Genomic DNA, 19,200 nt, shown 5'->3' on the forward strand with positions numbered 1-19,200 from the left:
AATGTCAATTGCTTGCCAGAGTTTGATGTCAACTTCAGCATGACTATTTCCTGCAACAGTGAGTGGGCGGGTTCCAAAACAGAGGTCGTCCAATGACTAGTCTACTTTGCAGACACATACTTTAAAGGCACCATTCTTAAAAATATAAATACGTTTTACACACGAAGGTTAACCCAACCAAAGCCACGGAGCTGTACTGCAGGTCTTGAATTCACAACATCCAGATAAATCATCTGTGATAGTGTCAATTACAAAGCAATTTTTAGATATTCACACACACACAGTTAGCTGATAAAACTAGTCTTTATTTACAGGGTGTTATCATACAATATTAAGAGAAAGGTAGACACAATTTAAAGAGCAACTTTCAAAAGCCGCCCCAAACTATTTGATTATATAAATATTCATTTTAAAGCAGGCCTGTAACCCTTTCTGATTTATAACACATTTCAAATAAAACACATTCAATAGAAGGCAGACTTATTCTTTACATTCAGATTAAACAAAATGTCCAACTAGCACAGCAATGTCCCATTGTGCCATTCTGTCAATGATCATTTGTGGATCTTGAAATCACAGAATACTTGAGCAAAAAGTTCCTGGAGTAGTGAAAGGCCAAACCCCAGCTCTTCACTTCACACACATGCCAAACAGCATGGAGAAAAACTTCAGGACGGCATCTCTGGTTAAGGTTAAGAGAGTATGATGGTCTTAAAAAAGAAGTCTAGCAGACTACATTTTAAAACTTGATAACTGCTGTCATTTACCAGAATAAAATACTGCTAAATATTTCATTTATATTTCAATACAATAAAAACCAGACATTCATCAGTCTGTTAATATCTGTATTACTGTTAATTCAACATTTTGAAATCACAAAACATAACTCACCTTGCAAAAGGAATGTATGACAAGCTATACCTATAGAGAAGAAAAATTCAATTTATAAAATGTATTTTAGTACAATACTAAACTGGGTGCAAAGCTACTTAAAATATATTTACTACACAACAAAAATGAAAACTTACCAAGCAAATGCAAGGACTTGCAGAATGACAAACACCAAAGTGAGTGCAAAGATCTTCCACTGTGGTACAGAGATCAGTATTAAAAAAACATCAAATAATGCTGTATCATCTGATTCAGACTTAGTTTGAAATCTACATTAAGGATAGACTAGAACTCACCCAAAACGCTGCACAGAGTGTGAGAACCAAACATGTCTGTAGGCCACAAAATAAAAAGTGGAACTCTTAGTACCCATTTAAGCTGGTCAAACATATTCTATCTATGATCAGAATCTGTATTCGCTATAACTGGCAGATTTCCGAAGGATGCACATAAGGGAAGTCGTGGCCGGGAAGTCGTGGCCTAATGGTTAGAGAGTCGGATTCCCAATCGAAAGGTTGTGAGTTCGAGTCCCGGTCCGGCAGGAATTGTGGGTGGGGGGAGTGCATGTACAGTTCTCTCTCCACCTTCAATACCACGACTTAGGTGCCCTTGAGCAAGGCATCGAACCCCCAACTGCTCCCTGGGCGCCGCAGCATAAATGGCTGCCCACTGCTCCGGGTGTGTGCTCACAGTGTGTGTGTGTGTTCACTGCTCTGTGTGTGTGCATTTCGGATGGGTTAAATGCAGAGCACAAATTCTGAGTATGGGTCACCATACTTGGCTGAATGTCACTTCACTTTTTTTTTTTCACTTTCACTTCACATAAACTAAAATAACAATTTCTCCAATGGCTGGTGCAACACATTTTTGGGATGGCGCTAATTTTAGGAGAAGTTTAAAAGCCATTTATTTAAATACAACATGAGTTTAACTTCCAAAATGATAAATATATGCAAATTAAACATGAGATATTAAATGAGTATACAGAATACATGGTGGGACTTCATTGTATCAATAAGAAATGTATTGGATCATGGAAATTCTTAATATTATTGATGACATTATTATGAACATTTTTTAATTGTGCAGATATGATCTATTCATAATAACACCAGGATCATGCAATAAAAAGGGTAAATTTGGATTTCTTATTGACTTAAAATAGTTTCATGGCTTTGTGTGAATGTTGTACAATTAGTCATCAATAATAAACTTCTGTCAATTGGCATTGCCTCTGCATCAAAAGGTTAATAGTCTGAAACTGAAAGACCCAACTGATATATATGCATTATTTTTACAGTCAGTCCAGATCCTAATTTTTGGTTTTATACGAGTATATTATTGTGTGGAAAGTAATAACTCACTATCATAACAATTGTAGCAAAGGCTCTGGTCTTGTCACACATCCGTTTCAGCTGTTTCACTGGCCCCATCAGAAACATGGTGCTGGGGGATAGGTTCAATTGAAACAGTGAAGTCATCAAAATGCAATAATAAATAGTTAGGGCATTTAAGTTGTGAGTTGTATGACTTACCTTGCTAAGGTGCATATGTTGCCCAATGTGTAAAACACAATGAAGAGAATCAGCCCTACTTTATGAATAAACAGGCAACATACTCCCTGAGAAAAAAATTATATATATGTAAAATGGAACTTGGTAAACAGTAACAAAGTATCTTCTTAAGATACTTGAAATGCCATTTTGCAGTGCTCATCCATCTCATTCCTTAGAGCAGGTCTAACCGGTGACACAGCTCTCCTTCCTCCAACTCATCGCCTATCCCTTCTCAACAGTCCGGAAGTTACCCGTGTGTAAGAGTCCACTGATAACCAAAATAAAATGATTTAACGTTTAAGTCACTGACCAGGATAGAGCACACTACTCCGATGACCATACAGATGAGGAATCCTTTCAAGCGCGTTCCCCATCCCAGCGTGGACGCTTCATTCGCCGCCTTTACAGAGTGAACAGACAGTGATTTTTTTCCCTCCCCAAAATAAAGTTTCAAAATGTGAAGTCGTGATGTCAATACGTTCAAAATCAGCATCATCTTATTGTTTATACATTTCTTAAGTATTTGTAAAGATTTGAATTAAGAGCTATTAGCAGAGCTCGAAGACTGTAATTTACCTGCAGTACATTTCTGCTGTCGTTGTTTCCATCACGACCACCCAGAACCGCTCTGAGTTTGTCCATTACTGTACATTCAGTTCCTTTTATTAATTAAATCGGTTCACTCTAAATCCCTGAGAATGTGTTGTATCATCGTCCAGCTGGCACTCGCTTGTCATCACTCGTGTTACCTTCACCTTGTGTCTCCCTTCATTGAACATGATTATCACCTGGTGCTCACGCGCGCCACCTACTGGTACTTCACAGGTGCACGAAAAGTGGCTTGGTTCAGAGCATGAATCAGGATGTGAGGTTTTTTATTAATGGACCTTTTTTTTGAGAGACCCTGTTTATTTCCTTTTCTTTCTCTTTTAGTTGGGTCATATTTCTATATTTAAACATTATATAATTTTTTTTTAATGTTCTTATTTATTATTGTTCATTGAGAGAATATATATTTGAGTAAAAATGCCAGCACATGGCATTTAACATTAATGCACTGTTGTACACTATGAAAATAGTTCATTGAAAAAAAAAGTGTTTAGAACTTCTTTAAAAAACATATTTATTATCAAGTCAAATTAAATTAAATCGATCAATAAATTCATTTGATAAGACACTGTAGTTTTTTAAGATCCCACATCCAATGGCCCTTTTTCAGTCAAGGCAAATAATACTATGGCAAAAAACAAACAGCACACTAGCTGAGGAATTGTTATGGCTGACAAGAATTAACAAGAAAACGCAAAAGCATCATTCATTTGATGATTAAAAAGTGTCTTTCACACCTGCAAATCTCAGAGGAATTATAATATAACAAATTTAAGCATGCAGATTATACAGGAACCCCTAAAAGCATGATAAAAATATTATATTGACAACATAATACTGACAAGGCACAGGAAGACTCAAAAATAATCAATACATCATATTTGATTGACTTGATGCAAACATGCATAGAAAATAATCAAGTTTTAATGAATTTATTAGAGTAAGTTGGTCCTGAGGTGCATCAGAGAAATAGGTGAAGTTAGTGGAGTAGTGAAATCAAAAAAGGAATGACCACACAAGATAGCAGACGGTATGAACAGAGAGCGGTTACTATCACTGGAGTGATCATACTAGGAACATGAGTGGGAGATATAACACTATGGCTCTGGAGATTTACTTCAAGTCACTCGTTATAGTATGATGAAACAGATCTTTTGAAGCAAGACTATCACTGTTTATCATCTCCCATCCGCTCCTCAGGAAATGAAGACAGAGCTAATATTAAGTGACAATGCCTCTCTGTTCATATCTATCTCTCACTCTCTGTCGCTATACTTTTCTTTGGGTTCAGGACCAAATATATTTGAATGCTGACTAGAACATGTAAGGATGATAAATACTCATAAAATCTCATCTTCAGTTCAGACTCTACTTCTTTCTCCCTTGGTTTCAAAAGCCCCATTTCCATGGGTGGCATCCTCCTTAGTCTGGAACGCACAGCACTGAAGGGAGAACAATGAAGGAAGATGAGAAAAACTCAATGAATCAAGCACACAAAAAGGAAACTTCAGTAAAAGTATTATTTCATATGCAATGTTCAATGTTGTTAAAATGTCTAAGTAAGATTTTTAAATGTTTAAGCCTTTTATGCTCACTAAGGCTGCATTTATTTAAGCACAATAACACGATAAAAAGTAATTAGTGAACTATTATTACAATTGTACTGTTTTCTATTTTAATGGAATTAAAATTTTCAGGAGCCATTACTCCGGTCTTCAGGGTCACATGATCCATCATTCTACCTGTTTTGGTTCTCTAGAAAGGTTTCTTATTATTAACAATGTTGAAAACAGTTGTGCTCCTTAATATTTTGAGTATAGATATGATTTGAGTTTTTTTTTATATTTAACTTAATGAGCCCTTTATGAATTTCTTTTTAAATAATCATACTGATCCCAAACTTTTGAATGGTAGTTTATGTTCCTTTATGTCTGAATGACGTGACGTGACATTCAGCCAAGTATGGTGACCCATACTCAGAATTCGGACTCTGCATTTAACCCATCCAAAGTGCACACACAAACAGAGCAGTGAACACACACACACTGTGAACACACACCCGGAGCAGTGGGCAGCCATTTATGCTGCGGCAAGATAGCGTTAGATAGCCAATCTTGAAAAATACAAGAATGAGAGTTAAACAGTGCTGAGTCAAAATGACTTGCACATTTATGTATGCACACACACACACACTAACCTGCCAGAACCAGCTGCCCTGCAGTACAGTGAGAGTGGCTCGGAGCAGTTCTAGTAGAATATTACCTCTGTGGAAAACCTCCAGAGAGCAGATGAAAGCTTGTCCAAAGATGGCATAGAGGAGAAGAGTGTGCACATGGACATCAAGCATATCTCTACCATGGAGATGGTAAAGAAACAGAAATCCTGCAGGAGGCAGATATGTACAGAATTTTATTTTATGTTGAATTAACACAAACATAGAAAGTTCTTTGAAGAGTGACAAAGAGTGCTCAGTTTGGGTAGCAGTTCACACATTCTCCAACATTAAAAAAACACATTTATAAAATACTCTTTTGCATGGTATTTTCGGACCATTTTAGAAACAGTAAAAAACAAAACACAAAGAAAAAACAAGGTCCTATCCTCATTAAAGAAAGCAAGAGCCAGAAGCATCCGGTCTAAGGCCAGCGGGGCGATGTCTGTTGTATGGACAGTGAGAGATATGGCCCCTGCAATGGCAAAAACAGGTACATGGTGGTGTGCTGCCAGTTCATCAGCTGTTCCCAGTGATGAGTGGAAGAATCATATAGCTGAAATTTGGGTCCACCTGCTAAAAGCTGCTCTGCTAACATACCTGTGTAAAAGGCAGAAGAAAACTAGTTGAGTGAAAAATTTAATAAAATACACTTGCTTTCATAAATGGCTCATTATAGGAAGCATAAAGTAAACTTTAAATTATTTAAAATAAGTGTTAAAATATTAAAGTATTAAAACAAAACAAGGATTAAAATAAGCTAAACATTAAGACATTTCTTATTTTAATTCACCCTCAACAACTGTATTTTTTCTTTGAAGAACCAGGGTTCCCACTACAAAAAAATAAATAAATAAATAAAATAAAAAATACAAAAAAACGAGGAAGCCCAATTACAAAAGTGACATATCCACACCTGAAAAAGTTTATGGGTAGTTTTAAACATTTTTATGAATATACATTTTCTAGCTATGCCAAGCTCTAAAATATTTGACTGTGTAGAAATTAGTAAAGTAAAGTATTTATTATTATTATAATTTGTTTTGTTTTTTTAATCCTTATCCTTATCCTTAGCTAGTAAATGAAAAACAACTGGAAAGTCATGGAACCTTTGTATATTGTTGACAGTGGTGGACCTTGGAGTCAAAATTGTTGAGAACCACTGATCTACTGTAGACTAGCAAAATAAAACATTAATACCAAAGGAGAACCAATACATAAAAAAATTATACAGCCTATAATTTATTACCAAACTCACCTATAAGAGAAAATGCTAAAATGACAGCTCCTTCTATAATTTCTATGCGGCGTTGGATAGCTCGGGATGCAAGTCTACCCACACCAGCACTTTTATTCCTGTGGGTGGTGTACAAAAATGTCTGTTTTGCTGCCCACCGCAGGCCTGTGATCAAGAAGAAACTTCCAGGCAATGCATGGCCTTCAAAACTTCCCATGATTTCCTAAATGTCCTGGAAATCAGAATAACAATTGTATTTAAAAGTAATATAATAAAAAAAACTACAAAACAAAAATATCTCATAATAATTATGCTTCATTATATCTAAAAATGTGGCAAATCAAAATACAGTGTTTACTGGACACACTTAAAGACAAAATTGGAGACTCAGCAGCCAGAGTCTAACAGACAACTAAATATAGCATATCTATTTCCACCCTGAATAAATTATTCCACACGCAACACACTGCAGGGGTTAAGTTAATGTAAAAATCAAAAATGCAGAGGAAGGTGCTGCCAGCCCCAGGCGGCCTAATGAGGGGTCCAGGCGTGCACCTCTCAGTTCTATTTTTAAACAGCAATGTGAGGATTGCTGGGGAAAAACAAGGCCCAAACCAAGTTAAATCAGAAATTCTATACACTATTAAACTAGGATGTATAAACCTACATACTGAGAGCAGTCTCCTGTCTGAAACATTCACCAGACACAGGAAGAGTAAAGCTTACTTGCAATTGACAGATGTTTAATACTGAGTTTAACATTTAACATTAAAGATCGATCTTTTTTTTTAAGCTTCTAATCAGTTAAATATAAAGTAGTCCAAACAAAACAAAAGTGTTTTCTGTTCCTCCTTTCCTCTATTGGAGGATGATTTCTGTAATATTTAATCAACAGGCTGATCAGTACTTGGCCCTGATGTCATTCAGGGCCCATTACATTCAAAAGGAAGGCGATCATGCTGCCATACTCTGTGTACTATCAGAGTGTGTTCTTGAGAACGTGTTTTTTTATTCTTTAATATATACTGTTTTGTAATGGCGTATTTCAATGGAAGGTAACATAAATATTATTTTTAGAATTAAATTTAATTTATGTCATCATTTACATCATCATGAGGGTGAGTAAATGACGACAGAATGAACTACTCCTGTATTTTATTATGCAATATGACATTGAAAATCATGGCAATGAGTAGCGTTTCTGCAGCTTTAATCAAGTCAGTCTTTCAGTGGTCTAAACACTCTATTCTTCAGGATGCTCTGCTGTTACCATAGTGATAAACTGAAGCTTTGATAGCCTCTCCAGTGAAGAGGCCCGGTTATTTCAGGTATGACAACATAAAAACGACATTATGCTATAACAACAGCATGTTTCAAGATAAGATGACAAAACGATAGAAAGGCATTTTAAATCTTTAAAAATATATATATTTTTACCTGAGAAAAAAAAAAGTTGTCTGTGGAAGACAAGATAACGTATATATTTTTGTAAACAACTTCACATATGTTTATTGAGAATAAAAGTCTGATGTGTTCACGCTTATGCTCTCAAGACGCTACACTATAAACACCCATCTAATGCTATTATATAATTATGTTTTCTTTTTTATTCACAGGAATATAAAAACTGCTTTAATTACGTTACACACATGGAACAGTAACGTTGCGTTAGCTCGCCACCCGTTGTTGGTTGGATATATTTAGAAAAGAAAAAAAACTTAATTCGGGGAAAGCAAGTGGTCTGTATTATGATTTAAGAATACACAGTTGATATTCTTACCTTATAGATTGACCAAAAAATTGGTATATTCTTGAAAATATTAAAATGAAATCTCAGAGTTGATATATTTTTTCTCTAGAGACTGTCATCTGATGCTGTAGTAGTTCACTAAATTCTTTCAAACATCCTCACACGACTATTCTCCGTCTCTTTTCAGCATCGTGACATTTTATTCCATCAGGGACAAGCACATTAACAACTTTTCCAGCTGTTTCACCGCCAGATTTGAGCGTTTATGTTTTCCAAATCGTCTTCTCACTGGAACCCCCCCATTCCATAAAACGATTGGTTCATGAAGAGTCCAGACGTCATTTTTTTCGAATTTGATTGGTTAGACTAACTGTCTATCAACAGTTGGTGTCTTTTTCCACGTGCATTTTTTGTGTACTCTACATTCAAAACAAATTTTAGTCCAGTGGAATAAATTTATAAAATATATTTCAAAAACATACTTGTGTTTAAAAACCTTGGTAAATCTAATCAATTTATAAATAGATACATCACAATTAATTTCCACGTTCTCTTAAAAGGTCCCGTTCTTCGTGATCCCATGTTTTAAACTTTAGTTAGTGTGTAATGTTGTTGTTAGAGTATAAATAATATCTATAAAATTTTAAAGCTCAAAGTTCAATGCCAAGCGAGATATTTTATTTAACAGAATTCGCCTACAAAAAAACGACCCGTTTGGACTACATCCCTCTAGTTCCTGCAGTAATGACATCACTAAAACAGTTTTTTGACTAACTTCTGCCCACATGAATACACAAAAAGGGGGGGGGCGTGATCTTGTTGCGCTCCAACTGAGAAGAGAAAGAGTTGCGTTTGTGTTTGTCGCCATGTCGTCGGAACATTGTTATTTTCATCTCGGAGACCAATCACCTTTGTTTGGGCTTTCTAGGGACGCTGTACTTGGAGATTAATGGTTACAATTTATGTTTAACTCGGTTCCCGAAAATTATAATCCACATGTAAAACTATGTGCAGCACATTTAGCTGAGGACAGCTTTCTCAATCTCAATCAGTTTAATGCCGGATTCGCACAAAGATTATTCCTGAAAGATGGAGCAGTTCCCTCTTTGTCTGTATAAGGCGTTGTTTATGGACCACAACCGATAAGTGTATTATATTAAGTTGGTGCATTTAACAGTTTCTGTAACTTATTACACAAAGGGCAACGCTGTTTAGCTTTGTTAACTAAATGTTAGGGCTGTGCAAAAAAATTGAATGCGATTTTCATGTGCATCTCGTCAGTAAAAACGCTCCTGTGATTATAAGTACATCTCCAGTACATACTCCTGCCCACTTGCTTCTCAAAACTAGCCCAATCGCGTTTCCAGGAGGGCCGCGTGCGCTAAGCTGCTGTCGAATCACAACACAAGAACCGCTGGCACAATCAGAACGCATTACGTATTTCTGAAGGAGGGACTACATAGAACAAGGAAGTCATCAGCCCGTTTTTATCAGGCGGGAAGGAAGTCGATTGTGTCATAACCACTCAACTCTCTGTCGCACGGTAGAGAAATTACCGTATAGACAGGAGGAGAAGCTCGCAAGCAATCGGGGAGACGTCAAGAGAGAAGCCCATAGATACAAGCCCTGGCGTTACATTTTATAATACTATACAAAATAATTAATCAGAATACTTACTCCTGCTCACTTACGCCAAAGAACTCCCCGCTCAAGCTCGCCGTCTCTGCATGATTAACGATGGCAGTTTTCATGCACAGCTACTAGAAGATTTACATCTGTCAGACAGGTTGCTGACGTCATCAAGCTTAGTTTGAGTCTGCGCGTCAGAAACGAAAGTGCTAAAAATCGCAAAAAATGGGCTTCACTTGTCTCAATTGAGTTCCAATGGGGTCACTGTGTCCATTTCTTTTACTGTCTATGGTTTTTATGACAGTGAAAACAGCGGTATACAGATAGGTGAATTGTGTGAAAAATACTGTTTTTTTACACGCGAAACATGAACACATGTTATATTGCACACTGTAAACACAATCAAAGCTTCAAAAAAGCACGAAAAACGGGACCTTTAAAGTTCTAGTGCAATAGAACATAATACGCTTGCCAAAGGCTAAAGTTTTCCTAATGGTTTAGTCTAATCGTTGTAGAATATTTTGATGACATACTTATTTTTTAAAAACAATTTTACGGAGTTTTGTTGGGTTTTTTACAGTTATTGTATGTTTTATTAATGTAGGGCGGCAGGCCATGAGGGCAGGGTTTGGGTATACAGTACGTGCACATAGGCACTGTCACGAGAGGGTCTGGCAACAGAGAAGAATGTCATTTCACTCTATGTTATTTATTTGACACTTTATAATGTGGCACTCATATTACGTTATCACATAGAAACTGAATTCATTTAAACTAAACAACATCCTGGCACCAAATAAATAAATTATGTAAAAACAATGTAGGGTAACCTATGAAACAACAGTCTACTTTAAAAATAATAGCACTATATAAAAACTTTTCAACAAAATAGGTATTTCTTAATGTTAATATTTAATTAAAAGTAAGACTTTAGTACAAACAACATACATCTTTGAAATTTACATTTCTGATCATTATAGAAACATCACAATATGTTGGACAGAGTCTAAAATTCTCTGCCTTTGAATTTGGCATGTGTACGTTAACGGATAATTCAGATGTGCTTTGTGCAATACATGAGATATGAAAAAAGAGAAAACCAAAAAGGCTCTGTGGTCAGACACTTCGCATGCATGGTTTTCAGCTTATCCAAACTTCCTGTCCTCACCAAACCACAGAGGAAAATATGCAAGAAAGATGGAAAAGGAGGGTCACAAACAAATAAAGACAAAGCTCTCGAGATTCATAGACTAAAGGATGCACTTTCAAAATGGTCTTATAGGCAGTGTGTGCAAGCAAAAGACATAATCATGCAGGACTGCTACACACATCCTCGCTTCCACCTCGAGAAGGTGGTCTTTTTTATTCACATATAAACACACAAAATCAGTGTCCAGGGTCACAGGTTATAAGCAGACATGCAGTGATGAAAAATGGATATTTTCAGGGAAACTGCACACGAGCAGAGGACCAGTAGAGGGGCTCAGGAATGGTCACATGAACTCGACAGGAGGGACAGGACTGTTTCTGCCAAAGCCATTTCTCAATGCACTGAAAGAAAGGAGAGTCAAATTATGGAGGGTCATTCAAAGCCAGAATGAGGCTGTATATAAAAACTGAAAACTATTGAAACATACTTCTGCACATGCTAAACATATTGAAACATTTATTGCTTTTAAAGAACTGCAAGCTTAGTAAAACAAAACACACTACCAGTCCAAATGTAAGTTTAAATGATGTTAAAAACCTTTTGATTTGCATATTTATGCTAAGATTCTTGAAACAAATACAAAAACAATTATTTGTCCACAAATATTTTTTATGAATTAAAAATAGATGACTTGTAGTGTAGCCTATGCAAGATAAATGCTAAAGAAAATAATGTTCAACTAAGCGAAATGTTTTTTATATATACATTTATATCACTAAGACCCATAGCGGAGGCATGATTGTACTTGCATGACAACTTCTTGCATGAAAAATCGATCTGTTGACCTTTGAGGGGCAGTACTGTAACCCATCATTGATTTCCATTACAGTGGTACATGATTAGCTGCCACCAGTTAATTTCCAGCATATGCATTTAACAAGCAACTGTAGCAGCTCCTAACTGCAAATTCAGGATTTTACCATATTCACAGAGCATCCATAATTCCAAATCAAAAACAAGTCAAAACATTTTATATTCACAGTTTGGTTTTCTAATCCAAAATAGCTGTATAAAATGAACAACAAGATCATGAATAATAGCAACAATCAATGCAAAATCTGAAAAACAAAATTTGATTGACAGTTTAATAATGCACAGACTATAAAAAACATATTATGACATTATGTCACCATATAGGAAAAGGACAAAAAGTGCAAAATCATGACATTTCAAACAGCAATGTTTATAAAATGTAAATGACTTGGAATTTTGGAAAATAAATAAAAATTTTAAGCAGTAGTAGTGAACCTAAAAACAAACTAAAACTGACAATTAACATGTAAAAAATATATAATATACTGAGTGAATACTGTTTAGTTTAACTACTTCTCATGCATACAGTACAATTTTTCTTTTTAAAAAGTAACTTTTTTTTCTTCAAAATATTTAGAACCCTTTTCCACTGAAGAACCTTTTGTGCAATGGAAATGTTCCACAGATGGTAAAGGTTCTTTATATCTAAATAATAAATATAAAGAACCTTTATTTTTCAGAGTGTATTTTAAACAAAAAACAATCAACGTTGTCTACGTAAAGAGAGTTGGCGACGGGGTAAGCTATATTCCTCTTGTCCAGGGCAGAAAGGCATCTCCTTTCCTCGCTCACAAGCAGGTGCTGAACTCCCACTACGTGGACGTGCGCTGAGCTCCGGCCATTTTGCCTTCCCAGTCCATAATCAGAAACATCAGATTCAGTGTAATAGCTGGCACAGAAGTAGCAAGTAACCAGACAAACATGCATGCCAGGTGGGGAAAAGCACAGATTTTGAAAATACCCTTGTTCACTTGGTGTCATGTATAAACTTCTATTTCCATAAACCCACTGCTTCAGTTAACAATCTGATACTGTTAGAAGACAACAAGAGGAGAGAAATGATGCAGGAAATGTGTACCTCTTTATGAAAATGATGGCCACAGTGAAGTTCTTGGATGCCACCCCTTCCATTCCGTAGTCCTTCATGGCAAATAAGACATATGCTATCTGCATCACCCTACAAACAAACCAGAGAGAATCATCAAAAAGTGTTATATTAGGGCATTAATGCACTTTATGCATATTAAAGTATACGGTATACAGGTGCATCTCAATAAGTAAGAATGTTGTGGGAAAGTTCATTTATTTCAGTAATTCAACTCAAATTGTGAAACACGTGTATTAAATGAATTCAGTGCACAAAGACTGAAGTAGTCTAAGTCTTTGTTTCTGTTAATTGTAATGATTTTGGCTCACATTTACCAAAAACCCACCAATTTCAATTTCAGTTCCAATCTCAACAAATTAGAATACTTCAAAAGACCAATACAAAAAAAAGTGAATTGTTGGCCTTCTGGAAAGTATGTCCATTTACTGTACATGTACTCAATACTTGGAAGGTGCTCCTTTTGCTTTAATTACTGCCTCAAAATTAGCGTTGCATGGTGGTGATCGGTTTGTGGCACTGCTGAGGTGGTCAGGAAGCCCAGGTTTCTTTGACAGTGATGTAATGGAAGCCAGCTAGTAACAGCCTTGGAGGTAATCTTAACTCCCCTGATCTTAAAAAGCGTACTGGTGACTTATGCTGGTTCGATATTTGAATTGTATGCAATGATATTGAGACATTCTTAAGTATTTTTTTAAGACTTTTCTGGTGTGCCCTATGTGACATGACATCTTCTGGTCCCTCACCTTCTGGTTATTGAGACGTAGCCTCTTCTCTAAGCACTCAGTGAGCTCTGGAATGGTGCTGATGTGACATTCAGGTCCCACCGCTTTGGTTCGGCTGTTTTCGTCTGAAGATACACGGCGGGCACGAGGATGAGAGTGCACCTCCTTCTCCTCACGGCCCTTTAGGTGGGCAGGGCCAGGGGCCATGGTGTTAGCATGGTGATGATTCACCTGCATTGCTTCTAGCTGAGACTTTTCAATACAGAATCCAAGACAGAAAAAGAGGGAGAAAGACCATGACACAGAAAAAGTAATAAGCAACACATTAATAATAATGTTAATCTTATTTAAATAATCAGAATCATTAAATGCTGAATTAATTAATGTCATGAATGACCATTGATTATTTGTAAATTTTGAAGTATAGTACATATTTTATATTGAGCTGAATGACATAAACTTAATAATAACAGAAACTTGTATAATCATTTTGCACGTAATTGCAGTAAATATACATAATAGTCTGTACGCTCTACCATGGAAAGGGTCAAAATAGGTTAATTATACTTGAGCAGCCCATAATGACTTGTGTAAGCATTTCACTTGAAGTCAAGCTAATCATAGGAGCTTCACCTATTAACCTTGAGCTATTTACTGCCATTCACTACTGACTCTTGGGCTGGATTAAGCTGTTCCCAAATAGCTAAATTACTTTCCCCAAGACATACTGAGCATGTATGCATTGCCAAAACTAGTTTCCTGACCTAATGCAACATAGTTCAGATATGTACTTATCTGCTGCTTGCACAAAAATACACATTTGAAAAAAAAAAAAAACACTGCCTGGGAAAAACAATCTGAGAAAATGTACAAACCTATTTAACTTGCCATCATGCCACCATGGAATGCTGAAAATCAATTATCCATATAAATAGGTACATAAGTATGTAAGTAAACGACTGAATGAATGATTAAATTCCCACAAAAAGTTCAATTTTCTGTTTCAATTTAGTTCGATTCTGCGCATGTAAAATCATGCAAAGCCACCTTAGCTTGTGACCTTTGGAATAATTCTTTTTTACACTGATGGCATTTCAATCAGATCTTAGCATAATTAATAATATGATTTTAGCAACAAAACAAATAGATACTGTGACATATAAAGCAAGTGGTAAACTTATGTGAAAGGATTTGATCTTATTTTCAAGAGAGAACTGCTTTCTACTCAATATATCACTGTAATCTACTTTGCATACCAACTAGCTGTCGATATATGCATAGTATATTAATTATATTTACTAAATAGTGTTTTTTAACACACACACACACACACACACACACACACACACACACACACACACACACACACACACACACACACACACACACAAACACACACACATTGGGTTTCCATGTTTTATGGGGACATTCCACAGATGTAATGGTTTTTATACTATACAGACTGTATTTTCTATCCCCCATACCCTAAACTTAGCCCTCACATAAAACTTTAAGCAATTTTCAAAAATCTTGAATCTGTATGATTTATAAGTTTGTTTGTTGTCCCCATAAGCTTTGTGGGAAAATTTGGTCCCCATATTGTAGGGAATAATATAGTTGATAACATATGCTAGAATCAATAAAAAGCATGACATGACAAATTATGCTTAGCACAAAGTGCAGGAAAATAACAGTCAACCTCAAATTTATTCTGTAACTAAAGAATACTGCATTTATTTGACTTTTTATGTAAACTGAGATTATTTAACTGCTCGTAAATGTAAAGCATTAGGAATTGAAGGATATGCTATTTAAATAATCAGTTGTCTTCTTTAACTTGTCTTTTTGCTATAAACAGTCCTGATTATGTGGACCATGTGTACAGTGTGTACACAAATAAAGGGATTGTGAGGCGTGAGAAAGCGCATGTGAAGTGCTGATGTGTGGGGGAAGAGAACAAATTGCTGCTGGGTCACTATATCGCTAATCAGAGCACTCTTTCCTGTTATGGATTTTCATCCAAAAAATGTGTTACCCAACTTTGTTTATATGATCAGCTCAGGTTACATGTAAAACAGCAAAAATCATGCCTTAAGCCATAAACACACAGTAATAGACCCCTGCTGGACCTCTACTTACATTGGACATTGATAACGGATTAGCCGGCTCCCAGATGAATTAAAGAAATAAGGTGTGAGGCTGTCTTACAGTGATTTATTTACCACAGTAAGGGACAAATGCATCCTTTCTTATGGATGAATAATGGATATAATGGATTCTTATGGATATATAAAATATATCATTCCTTTTATAAAATGGCAGCAACAGTACAATAATAAAAGATACAAATGCTTAATAAACTGTTGAATCTATTGCTAATAATTCTGAATATTATTTATAATAATTTTAAACTGTATAAAAAATATTTTAATTATTATAAATAATATTAAATTTTCTTTAATATTTATATTAATTTATTCTAAAATTATAATATTGTGGTTATGATAATTTATGAATATTATATTTATTATATATATTTTACAGTCTAATTCATATATATTTAATTAATAAAATAAAATTAAGTTGATATATTTGAATGATATAGTTCCTAACAACCTTTTTTTACAATTATTTTGTTTCAGCATATCAGACTTTTGCATTTTATAATTATATATATATATATATATATATATATATAATTATATTAACTGTATAATATATATATATATATATATATATATATACATACTGTATATATATTATATTATATTATACAGTACCTTATCCTTACTGTTGGCTCGTTTCATTTGTAATCAAATCAGAATTTTAAGCTGAATCATTTTCTGAATCAACACTATACAATTATATTTAATTACTATAAATTAAAAATGTATATAAGAAATTATTGTCAATTATAAAAAAAGTTTATATTATTTTTAAATTATATTATACGTTTAGAATTATTTATATATTATGATAATTTCTGAATACTATATTATTCTAACTGTTGGCTCATTTTACAATGACTTTGAATATAACTTGTCCAGTCAGTTGACACTATCATTTTTATAACAGAAAACTCTTACTGTATAATCCAATATGGTTTTAGTTTAGTATTGTACAATTATTACTGCATTTCTGATTATTCCCATTCTATTAACATAATTCCACGTGTGATCACTACCTTACCATGCAGGGCAGAGAGGCACGGCGATCAGCTTTGTAGCGTGAGGGCCTCCTAAAACTTCTCTTCCTATCTTTGGCATGCTCGTCCCCTTCCCCATGCCCCCAGTAGCTGCTCATCCACTTGGTGAAGTTCCCATCATCGTCCTCGTCATTGTCCATAATAAACGCGGGAAGCAGCCGAAGAGACAGCTTGGGAACCGGTGTACGGAGCTCTCGGTGAGGCTCCTGTCTCCTGCAAAGAAAAAACGCACCAGGGTGCAGCCGAGTGTACAATGATCCAGTTGGGTCAGACGGGACTGCTGCTGCTGCTGCTTGTCCTGGAGCTTCTAAGGAACTCTTTCGTGGAAGTCAATTTGATGTCCAGACTCCAGACTGGTGGGCTAGGCTGGGCTTGGTGGTAGTTGCAATTAGATTCCTCCAGTTAGGTGCTCACAATGTGTGGGTTTAATTGCTCTAAGCCGACCCAAAGATATGCACACACAGCTTTTGTTGAAGTGTAATCTATTTAACATGAGAGAGGGAGGAGAATATTATATAGATGTGGGAGACAGGTAGAGGAGGGAGAGGGTGAGCTAGATAGACAGACAGAGAGAGAGAGAGAGAGAGAGAGAGAGAGAGAGAGAGAGAGAGAGAGAGGATGGTGTTTTTGGGTTGGTGCTCTGCTTTTAATCTTTCCATTACAGAGCAATGGGCCTGAGGGTGGGAGTTAGTCACACACACACACACACACACACACACACACACACACACTGTGCAATTCCAATTCTCCCATACTTTCCACTCACTGAGCACATGAAACCTCTCAATAATTATGGACTGCTGCAGGCGAGAACCAGTATGTGAGAGTCCGTGTGATTGTGTATCTATGTTTCAGAACTGTCTGCAATGAGTAAATCAAGGCTGCCAATCGATGCAGATGACATCTATTGAATACAATAGGTACACTTTGTTCTAATCATGACAAATGCTTTGTAGTATAACCATTAATGCTGTAATATCAGTTGGGTAACAGTTTATTTGAAGCCTTTGTGTGTAATGTATTATATATGCATTTGTAATGTAAGTTGTAATGCATTAATCTTTTCATAAATAATTGTAACCAAACTTAAGATACATTTTAATGTTTGCAGCATTGGACCCCTTTGACTCATTGTATGGACTTTATTTTTTAATTGATTTCTTCTTTGGTCTTGCACAGAAGAACGAAATGTGCATACAGCTTTTTAGGGTCAGTAAATAAGGAAATAATTTTATTTTTGCATGAACCATCCTTTCAGTGCATTACAGCATCCAAAATTAGGATGATTCATAAACATTTATGTCTGCCTATATCAAGCTTCACTGTATATTTGTGAAATGCACAACATTTAGCCATTCACAAATTAGCCTCACATTCCAAATGTTGCAGCTGCATGTATTTTCCCATGTATTTTCAGCTGACCCCATTTTAGAATATGATAAACCCCCTCCCCTTCAGGAAGAAGCAATCTAGGGCACACAGCAACCACCCCCAAGCTTCGTCTACTGTCCCGCTCCAGTTGTTCCCACCGCTGGACTCTGGAGCAACAGAGCGTACAGTATGAGAGGACAGAGTCAATGATGATACATAACACCTGTGGCCATGTCTGTTTGATCTTTGCCCTTGCCCTTGGTGTTGTCGTGGGAACTCTGTGAATTCTAGGTCACCATACACCTATTTACTTATTTTATTCCTTGTGTTCAGCAAGAAATATTACCTTCATTAGTTGTGGTTGAAACGTAATGGAAATATGGGTGCATTTTTGGATGTCTATGTCCTATGTACATGGAGAATTCTGAATGTCTTTAACAGCATCTTACACTCAAGTCTGCATTTACTTGCAAAAATACTGTAAAAACTGGGTTAATTTGAAATATTTTACAATTAAAAATTTCTGTCTTATATTTTAAATTGTGATTTATTCATTTGATAAAAGTTTGCGGCAATTACTCAAGCCTTTAATGTCACATGATCCTGCAGAAAACACACACACACACACACACACACACACACACACACACACACAAACACACACACACACACACATATATATATATATATCAAACATACTTTAGTGTACTAAATACTTAGATATTACATTTTCTCAACAGATTTTTTCAAACAAAAGCAAAATGAGAATGTGTAAAACAAACAAACAACTACAACAAAAAAATGGTAGCTCCTTATTATCCAAATTCAATTCTATACTGTAAGAAGAAAATACAATATGTGATCTCTCAGATGTTACAAGAAAGACC

General features: G+C 35.6%; 2 protein-coding genes and 1 pseudogene across 3 annotated transcripts; all 3 read right to left on the bottom strand.

Moving 5' to 3' along the window:
- Positions 1-284: 284 nt before the first annotated feature.
- sft2d2a (SFT2 domain containing 2a) lies at positions 285-3,230 on the bottom strand. The gene is made up of 8 exons (XM_059559394.1): positions 3,024-3,230; positions 2,758-2,847; positions 2,427-2,512; positions 2,256-2,337; positions 1,188-1,223; positions 1,029-1,087; positions 892-921; positions 285-682 (listed from the first exon to the last, which is right to left on the bottom strand). The coding sequence occupies exons 1-8, from the start codon at positions 3,087-3,089 to the stop codon at positions 631-633; spliced, it is 501 nt and encodes a 166-aa protein (XP_059415377.1). The 5' UTR covers positions 3,090-3,230; the 3' UTR covers positions 285-630.
- A 779-nt stretch (positions 3,231-4,009) lies between these two features.
- Positions 4,010-6,722, bottom strand: LOC132152245 (transmembrane protein 45B-like; annotated as a pseudogene).
- A 4,109-nt stretch (positions 6,723-10,831) lies between these two features.
- LOC132151793 (leukemia NUP98 fusion partner 1-like) lies at positions 10,832-17,476 on the bottom strand. Of its 2 annotated transcripts, none has more exons than XM_059560162.1 (4): positions 16,927-17,474; positions 13,759-13,989; positions 12,986-13,084; positions 10,832-11,435 (listed from the first exon to the last, which is right to left on the bottom strand). In XM_059560162.1, the coding sequence occupies exons 1-4, from the start codon at positions 17,080-17,082 to the stop codon at positions 11,328-11,330; spliced, it is 594 nt and encodes a 197-aa protein (XP_059416145.1). In that variant the 5' UTR covers positions 17,083-17,474; the 3' UTR covers positions 10,832-11,327. The 2 variants fall into 2 exon arrangements, with proteins under 2 accessions (XP_059416145.1, XP_059416144.1); XM_059560161.1 differs by lacking the exon at positions 10,832-11,435 and adding an exon at positions 12,204-12,754 and having other exon boundaries at positions 16,927-17,476.
- Positions 17,477-19,200: the final 1,724 nt, after the last annotated feature.

This window comes from Carassius carassius, chromosome 10 (genome assembly GCF_963082965.1).
Source record: "Carassius carassius chromosome 10, fCarCar2.1, whole genome shotgun sequence".
NCBI lineage: Eukaryota > Metazoa > Chordata > Actinopteri > Cypriniformes > Cyprinidae > Carassius > Carassius carassius.

What these genes read in the sequence shown, in the direction of transcription:
- sft2d2a (XM_059559394.1), bottom strand. Translation starts at nt 3,089, where the DNA reads ATGGACAAACTCAGAGCGGTTCTGGGTGGTCGTGATGGAAACAACGAC. An exon ending in ACAGCAGAAATGTACTGCAG is followed by an intron (nt 2,848 to 3,023) that starts GTAAATTACAGT and finishes CACTCTGTAAAG; the next exon opens with GCGGCGAATGAAGCGTCCAC. An exon ending in TCATACATTCCTTTTGCAAG is followed by an intron (nt 683 to 891) that starts GTGAGTTATGTT and finishes AACCTTAACCAG; the next exon opens with AGATGCCGTCCTGAAGTTTT.
- LOC132151793 (XM_059560161.1), bottom strand. Translation starts at nt 17,082, where the DNA reads ATGGACAATGACGAGGACGATGATGGGAACTTCACCAAGTGGATGAGC. An exon ending in TACGTCTCAATAACCAGAAG is followed by an intron (nt 13,085 to 13,758) that starts GTGAGGGACCAG and finishes GTTTGTTTGTAG; the next exon opens with GGTGATGCAGATAGCATATG. An exon ending in GCCATCATTTTCATAAAGAG is followed by an intron (nt 12,755 to 12,985) that starts GTACACATTTCC and finishes TGGACTGGGAAG; the next exon opens with GCAAAATGGCCGGAGCTCAG.